Genomic DNA, 9117 nt, shown 5'->3' on the forward strand with positions numbered 1-9117 from the left:
AAAAATACGTTAATAAAAAAACACCCCTAAAATTTTCGTACGGGAAAAGAACGGAACATGTATATACGACACATCATCAATAACACATTTTAAAAAATACAGTAATATCATAATAATTTTAGTACTTTTCACAAATCTCTTGTTGAAAATTAATATAACAATTCAAATGTAAAATATTTAATTAACTATTAAAGCTAATATAATATAATATATAATCAAAATTTTTTGTACAATAAGTAACGTACTAGTCAGTTGGGAATAGCAAATAAATTAATCAGCTTAAATTTCAGAGTTCATATTAGAATCTTTGTACAAGCCACAAGGGAGGAAGACACAAAATGAGGGTTGGGAATTAAGAAATAAATATTGTTGGGTTTTTTTAAATGGCAATGGCATTTTCATAAATAATTAAAAATAGAAGGGACAATTTTGTATTCTAAGTTTAGCTAAAAATTCAAAAAATATAGTAAAAATACGATAAACATAAAATATGAAATGCATTCGCGTTTAATACAGAAAGGGCATAAAATGCTTATTTAATACGTTTTTAGTTCAAAAATTATTTTGAACATGTTTAATATTCGAATAATATATGCATTTACTAAGGTAAAATTATACCTTTATCATGAATATTTAAAATTTTTTGAACTAAGAAATGAGTTTAAACAATTTCAAAGGAGATAATGAAATAAACTAACAAATATATTCCCAAAACCAATGTTTTCAGACTCAGATTAGGCCTTGACTCAGTCAAAAGGATTAATTTGCGAGTCAATAGGTCCAACCAACAATTTGGATCGATGATGTCAACTATCAACATGACATAATAAAAATTTTAAAACGGATTTTAGTCATATTGATTTCATGCATGATCTTAGTGTAGCATTGTAATGATGTCAACATGATAATTAAATCGGTCTAATTCAACAATTAAACACTAAAGGCATAATAACACCTAATACATATTATTTTGTTTTCCTCATAAGGATGGAGAGAAGAAATGGAGGGAAATATTCCTTATGGGGAAAACTCATCATTATTGGGACGGAGACAGGGATCTAGATATTTAGCTCTGCCTTGTTGCTAACTCTAAGAACTATAAGGGTGTAATTGATTTTTTTCCCATCTATATATAAATTGCAACTATTGCTTAGCTTCAATGGAACCTCATAAAATAATATTATAGAAAATAAAAAGAAAATAACATAGCATGTGAAAGTGAAATGAAAGCAAGAAACCATTCATTTTATTTTCTAAAAAGAGCAAAGCTAAACTAACAACTGACAAATCACATGCAAACCAATATCTTGCCACCTCAGAAAGATCTTCATCGCCCATAAAGAAGAAGAAAAAACAAGACTTTTCAATAAATTCTTACGTGGTACACAACTTCTATTGCTTTTGCCGTCATTTTTTCCACTGCCAGTACTTTTCTTTTATTATTTTTTATTATTACATGTTTTATCAATAAAATTATATATATTATTAACGTGTATAATTTTATACACAAATAATAATATATTATCATATGATTAAATATTATTTTATCTTTAATTTAAAATTGTCTAATCACATGGTGATATATCATTATTTGTATTAAAATTTTATACCTAACAAACTTTTGTTATACATATAAAAATCTCAAACCTTACTTTTTTACAATTTTTTTACTTTTAAGGTGATTTATCAATTTCCTTTACTATCCTTTGAGTTCAAGCTGAATCTAACATTTAAGTTTAAGCTCGATTCAAATTTAGTCTAAAATTAAATTGTTTTTGAGTTAAGTTTTGACATAAATTTTACAAATTAAACTAAGCTCAAGCGAAAGAACTTCAGCTTGTCGATCTTGAATTGACTTTGATCTTACCCTTTTGAATTTGAGTCAATCTTAAATTGTATATGTTTTAACAATTATATATCATTTAGACGTGTATAACATAAAAATCAAACTTAAACTTAGAAATATAATTTAAAATCATTCAATCATAAAATAATATATCATTATTAGTTGACAAATTAATATTTATTATAAGTTTATATAATATTATTATAAATGCATATAATATTATTCGCAGATAACATAGAGTCTTTTTATTACAAAAAGATACATATATTGCCTTTTGAACAAAGTAATGTCTTTATCTCATGAGGTTTAATATAAAAAAGCTATTTTTAAATTTAAAATAATAAAATATTTCCTATGTTAGATGTTATGGGTTTAAAAATTTGATTGATCCGACCGATTGGAGGAAGGCAAGACTAATACCAGCATCGTGTTGAACTCAATAGGTTGGAGTACAACCGGTGCAAAATATTTTGAAATAATAAAATTTTCCATATCTTTGATGTTAAAAATCGGATTAAATCGATCAATCGAAAGAAGAATACCAATATAGTGCTAGATTCAAACCAACCTATTTTCGGCAAAATAGAACTTTTTTAAGATTCAAATCTAGTAACTTTTAAGTAAAGATGCACATGGGCGACCACCAAGCTAAATTCAACTTTGATTACATTTGTTTAGGTTTAATATTTAATGATTTTACGGATAAATTTGTTTTGAATATTATTTTTAATATTTATTTAAATAATACATTCAATAACAAATTAACTTGAATTAGCTTCCTTCACCAAGTTAATGTTCGATCTGAATCTAAAAATATCGCATTATAGTTTTATAAGTTAATAAATATTTATATTATGAACTTTATACCATTTATTTATATAATAAACAATGCCTGACATTGGTTTTGAAAAATTTTTACTTCAAATCATGCATATTTATTTTTTTATATGCCACGAAAATAACCAATTTGGGTACCAATAATAATATTTTATTACATGATTTAATGTTATTTTATCATTAATTCAAAATAATTTTATCATATGATAACACAATATCATTGATACACGAATTTGTATTTATTGTAAATGTACATAATTTTATTAATATGTAAATGCTATATCTAAATTTTTGAATATAGGGAATGAAATTTTTTTAATAAAATATATGAGAAATGCTAAATGCAAGTAGTGGAAGTTTGATTCGAGGTAGTCTTTGATTACTAAGTGATATATCTTTTATTATCGTTGTTATTAGTTTCTTATGATATATGATTTAAATCATACGATACAATATAAAACAAATAAAAAATTATACGTATTTTAAGGTGTATCTAAAATTATATAATACAATAGCATATTGTACAATATAATGGATATATCATATAATATAATATATACAATAAAACTATATGTGTACACTTTTGGTATACTGTTTGAATATACAGATGATGTGTTATCATATAATTGAATAATTTTGAATTAAATATAAAGTAACATATAATCACATAATGACATATAATTTATATATTTAAATTGTGTACCAAAAGTTGATACATATGGCATTGCTCTTATTAACATGGGTAATATTTTATAAAATACACAAAGCAAACACTTTAACATAAAACATATTAATTTATACCTCTTCATTTTTTGTTTATATTGTTATCAACCAAATATAATAACTATATATATATATATATATATATATATATATATATATATATATATATATATATATATATATATATATATATATATGTATGTATGTATGTATGTATGTATATATGTATGTATGTATGTATGTATGTATGTATGTATGTATGTATGTATGTATGTATGTATGTCAATTTTAACAATATGCTAATAATAATAATAATAATTTATATTCAATAATATTCTATTTGATATATCATTTATGATAATATTTTATTATTTTATCTCCAAATTTTCATGAAATTACATTAGAGGTGATGGGATTTACCCTAGTGTGGCTTGAATGACACAATCTCAATGCAATTCAAGTTAAATTGCACCATACAATTTTGTTTGAAATCACATCAAGGAATCTGTAATTCAAGTTAAACAACACTATCTTGATATGATTTCTATTAAATCGCATTGAGATACATACGATTTGGTCAAATCTTAATTTCGTCATTCTAAGTACAATTTCAACCGAATTGCACCATTCTAAGTCTGATATGACAAAGATCGTACCTCACTACTTTACTAGCATCTTTCACCACATTTTTACTTTTTACTTCTATTTTTAATAATTAGTAACACTAACATTAACAATGAAATTATGCATATTTTAAGTATACAAATAGTTATATACTTATATATATTATCATATAATTATATGATTTTAAATTAAAAATAAAATAACACTTAATCATATGATGATACACATAAATGTGTATTTATTTATGTACTCAGAATGGATACGTATAGTATTACTTAATAAGCGTGTGTGATTTTGGTAATATTTTATTACCAAAATTGGAAAATTAGATTGAGGATTAGTATGTATAAATTATTATTACATTAGATAAAATTTGAAAAAAATAGGTAAGTACAAATAATTATTGTATTTAATTATAGATAATAAAAAAATACTAGTATATTATTCTATTTAAATAATCTTGGATATAATTATTCTAAAATATTTTTTATATTATTTATTATATTAATTAAAAAGAGATATTTTTGTCTTAGAAAACTTAATAAATAAGAATATAGTTATAATAAAATCAAAATTACTTTGTAATATTTTAATATCTAAAGTGAATGTGATAATCAAATTATCTCTTATATTACCTGACATATCACCATTAATAATAAAAAATTATTGAAATTTTTTATTACTTATAAACCAAACAAAGTAATGTGGGGTCATTTGTTCTGGTTAATAAAGATTACTTAGGTAATATATATTTTATTAATTACATTACTTTGTTTGGTTAAATAGTAAAAAAATATTATAATAATTTTCTATTACTAATGGTGATATGACAGGTCATATAGGTAGTAATTTGAGTACACATTTACCTTAAATATTAAAATAATACTAAAGTAATCGTGATTTTATTATAATTATACTCTTATTTATTTATTTTTTATGATAAAAATGACCTTATTTTCATTTATTATAACAAGTAATATAAAAAATATTTTGAAATAATTATACTCAAGGTATTTAAATAAAATAATTTATTAATTTTTTATTACCTCTAATTAAATACAATAATTATTTATACTTATTAAATTTAATCAATCCTATAAATCATTTATATTTGTAATTTTTTAAATAATTTATCATTAAATAATTTTTTTATTTTGAATTATCCAAGCTAAATACCTCATGTAAATAATAAAATATATAGGGATCGTTTGGTTTCAGGATTTAAAGATTACTTTGGTAATATATTTTTTATTACTTTATTTGGTTTGTCAGTAATAAAATATTACGGTAATATTCTATTATCAATGCTAACATGACAGATAATATAAGTGATAATCTGTTTACCATATTCACTTTAAGTATTAAAAAATTATCAAGGTAATCTTGATTATATTATAATTATATTATTATTTATTAATTTTTTGAGACAAAAATGAATTTATTTTTAATTAATATAACAAATAATATAAAATATTTAAAAATAATTATATTCAAGAGCATTTAAGTAAAACAGTTTACCAGTATTCTTTTATTATCTTTAACCAAACACAATTATTATTTATATCTACCAAATTTTATCAAATATAGTAATCATTTATACATAATAATTTTCTAAATAATCTATCTTCAAGATAATCTTTCTATTTTAATAATAAAATATTATCTAAATCAAACATTCTCGTAGAGTAATCTTTCTTAGCTCTATCCGAGCGCCGCTTGATAAACTTTTGTCAATAACTATTATTTAACTTTAATAAAATATTATAATGATAATAAAAAGTATTTATGTCTTTTCAATGATGGTAACATGTTAATTACATCTGATTTTTAAAATAGAAACTGACCATGGATGGGAAAACTAATTTTTAAAACTTAGAAAATGTACTGATTTTTAAAATTCATAATTTGTCACACATTCCTCTAATTTAATAAATATTTGAATTGAAACAATTACACCCTGATAAACTATGGTTAAAATCAATATTATTGTTAAAGTTTGTCCCACAATGGTTCTTTTTCTTTTATTATTCAATTTTCCTCCTTTTATAGAGATTTTTCTTCTCTAAAGACTCTTTTTGTTTTTTTAAACAAACTTTTTCTCTTATGACTACTCTGTTTCTCCAATAGTATTGATTATTAGTTTAAACGAACTTGATTTGATCATTATTTATGGGGATGTGTATAATTTGATTCAAACCGTTAAAGTTAAATCAAACCGTTTAAAAATTGTAGTTGAGTTTGATTTAGTTTGGATTGATAAATTTTGAAAAATCAGTTTTTAGTTTAAAATGCAGTCTTCACAGTTTTGAAATTAAATCAAACTATAAACTATATTTTTTTAATACGTATATATAAAACCATATTTGACAAAAAAAATTTTAATAAACAATTATGTGTACTTTTTGTTTTTACATATATTTTATCATTTTGTTTATATGTTTATTCATATGATAACTATAATTTAATTATTATTTATTAAGTATAAAATATTTAAATTTTAATAAATTTTAATTAGTTTAAACCGTAATCTAAACCAAACTAAGCAGTGCGTTTTCAATTTGGTTTTATTGAAAACTTAAAATGGTTTGATTTTGTTTGAAATTTTTTTATATTGTTTTTTTCAGTTTGATTTAAAAAAAAATTTAAATTATATTAAACCAGAGCATACATACATTTAATTGTTCATGTTCAATTCAGTTTAAACCTATTTTTATTGATGTTTTAAAATAATGGGTCTCGCAAGGATTTTATCATTTTAACCGTAGTTATCAGTATTTTACGATACGATATAATATAAATAAAAAATAATACATATCATAAGGTGTATCATAATTAATATGATACAATAGATATATATTATATAATATGATACATATCTTACGATACGATAGATTAATATACTTTTAAAAAAATAATAATATAATAGGATTGTATATAAAATAATTTTAAATTTTTAAATGTGTTTATAATAATTTTAAAATAATAATATATTAATTATATTTTTTTATTACTTCATTTTTTAAAAATTATATCATATATATTATAATACAATACATATAATAAATAATACATAAAATTAGATTTTCGAGATAGACCAGCGTGCTTCCAACGGGTATCCAAGTTTTGGCAAGCCTTAACCGCTAAGATTTCGATTGAATCGTTCTCTCTCTTCTCTTCTTTATAAAAGCCCCCACCGAGCGCCATAACCACATCACTCCCAAGGCTAACGACCAACGAAGCACGGACAACCGACAACAGCAACAGCGCGAACCAGAAAGCCCCATGAACTTATTGCCTGAAGGCTGCATCGCCGCCATCATCTCCTGCACCACCCCTCGTGACGCATGCCGCTTGTCTTTGGTTTCTTCCATTTTCAAATCCGCCGCCGAATCCGACGTAGTTTGGGAGCGCTTCTTGCCACGCGAGTACCAATCCATCATTTCTAAGTCTTCCCATTGCCCATCGTGTTCTTCTTCTCCGTCTTTTTTGCTGGGTTTGCCTTTGAAGAAGGAGCTCTTTCTGAGCCTCTGTGACCACCCGATTCTTATTGATGATGGGAAAAAGGTTTGCTTTCATGATTTTTTTCTGGGTTTTGGTTGCGAAGTTGTAATGTTTTTTGGGATCTGAATTTTTTTTAATTATTTATTTGTTTGGTGGGTGAATAAAATTTGTCGGTACTATTAGTTAGTTAAACTTTCAGTGCCATCTTAGATCCCAAAACCCTGTTTGACATAATGGAATAGGGCCAAACCTTCTGAAAAAACAAAGTTTGGTCATTTTAATTGAAAAATATGGCGTTAGTTCAATAACTATAGGTGTTGTAATCCCTAATTGAATATGGAAATTTTGAGCTAGTTTATGGCCTTGACCTTTGGAGAGGATCTCTTATAATCAAAACATGTTGGTCCTAATTGTCGTTCCTCCAAACTTTGGGGGTTCGTTGATATTATCCTTTCCCCTTTGGCGGTAACGTATCTAATTGTGATATTGACATTGAACAGTCCTTTTCCTTGGATAAGCAGAGTGGGAAGATATGTTGCATGATATCTTCCAGGGACCTCATGATTGTGTGGGGTGATACTCCCACATATTGGAGATGGACTTCTCTTCCCGGCGCAAGGTTTATATCTCAGCTTTTTCTTGTCGCTTTTAGTTTGTTCCGGACTGTTTTTGGATGAGCTTAAGTTTATTCACAATTTTACAGGTTCCAAGAGGTTGCTGAGCTTATAGGTGTATGTTGGCTTGAGATAAGTGGAAAGATTAGTACTCGGATTTTGTCACCAGGTACAAACTATACAGCTTATCTTGTGTTCAAGCCAACAGCAGGGCCTTACGGGTTTGAAAATCAACCTGTAGAGGTCAGTGTTGGACTTGTGGGTACCGAAAACCAAAAACGATCCGTGTATTTGGATACAGTAAGAAGTCTGAGTATGCGATATCGGTTAGGGAGGCTTCCTAGTCTTGTCCGCAGAGTCAAGTGGCAGGCATCTTTGGCAAGAGAGGATGATGGCCATCATCCTAAGGAGAGAGGAGATGATTGGCTTGAAGTTGAGTTAGGTGACTTTTACAATACAGGAGATGAAAACGGTGAATTGGAAATTAGTATTTCGGAGACAAGGGGTGGTCACTGGAAGGGTGGCCTCATCATTCAAGGAATTGAGATAAGGCCAAAGCAGGGTAAATAAATAAGTGATCTTCTTCCTTAAGTATTGCCATTGACATAATTATAACGGCATTTATTAGTAAGACAGCTTTTCTCTAGTGTCAAAACCTAGTGTTTGTGTGTTAATTCTGTGAAGCATATGATGTTCCCTTAAGTGATATGGAAATTTGCTTCTTTTGGGATTCATTTGAGCTGTTGTGCCAATTGATTTTTTTTTGAGATGATTATCTTCTCAGTTTGCGTTTGAGTAAGAGTCCATGTATCAAGCAGATTTTGATGACATATTAACAGATCTCACATAGTACAATAGTTAACAATATCACATTATGTGTGGAAAATTAAGAATTTGGGATCTCATCTTATATTTTGCAATAGAGGAAGAAATGTTAATGGAAGTTAGCAATATCTGAGAAACAAAGCACAG

General features: G+C 25.6%; 1 protein-coding gene across 1 annotated transcript; it reads left to right on the forward strand.

The window, feature by feature from the left end:
* Positions 1-7122: 7122 nt before the first annotated feature.
* Positions 7123-8879, forward strand: LOC123207699 (putative F-box protein PP2-B12). The gene is made up of 3 exons (XM_044625175.1): positions 7123-7594; positions 8032-8150; positions 8235-8879. Exons 1-3 carry the CDS (start codon positions 7313-7315, stop codon positions 8713-8715), a joined length of 882 nt encoding a protein of 293 aa, XP_044481110.1. The 5' UTR covers positions 7123-7312; the 3' UTR covers positions 8716-8879.
* Positions 8880-9117: the final 238 nt, after the last annotated feature.

This window comes from Mangifera indica, chromosome 2, assembly GCF_011075055.1.
Source record: "Mangifera indica cultivar Alphonso chromosome 2, CATAS_Mindica_2.1, whole genome shotgun sequence".
NCBI classification, from domain to species: Eukaryota; Viridiplantae; Streptophyta; class Magnoliopsida; order Sapindales; family Anacardiaceae; genus Mangifera; species Mangifera indica.

Coding starts and splice junctions, on each gene's coding strand:
- LOC123207699 (XM_044625175.1), top strand. CDS start 7,313: ATGAACTTATTGCCTGAAGGCTGCATCGCCGCCATCATCTCCTGCACC. Junction 7,595..8,031: donor TTATTGATGATGGGAAAAAG/GTTTGCTTTCAT, acceptor GACATTGAACAG/TCCTTTTCCTTGGATAAGCA. Junction 8,151..8,234: donor ACTTCTCTTCCCGGCGCAAG/GTTTATATCTCA, acceptor ACAATTTTACAG/GTTCCAAGAGGTTGCTGAGC.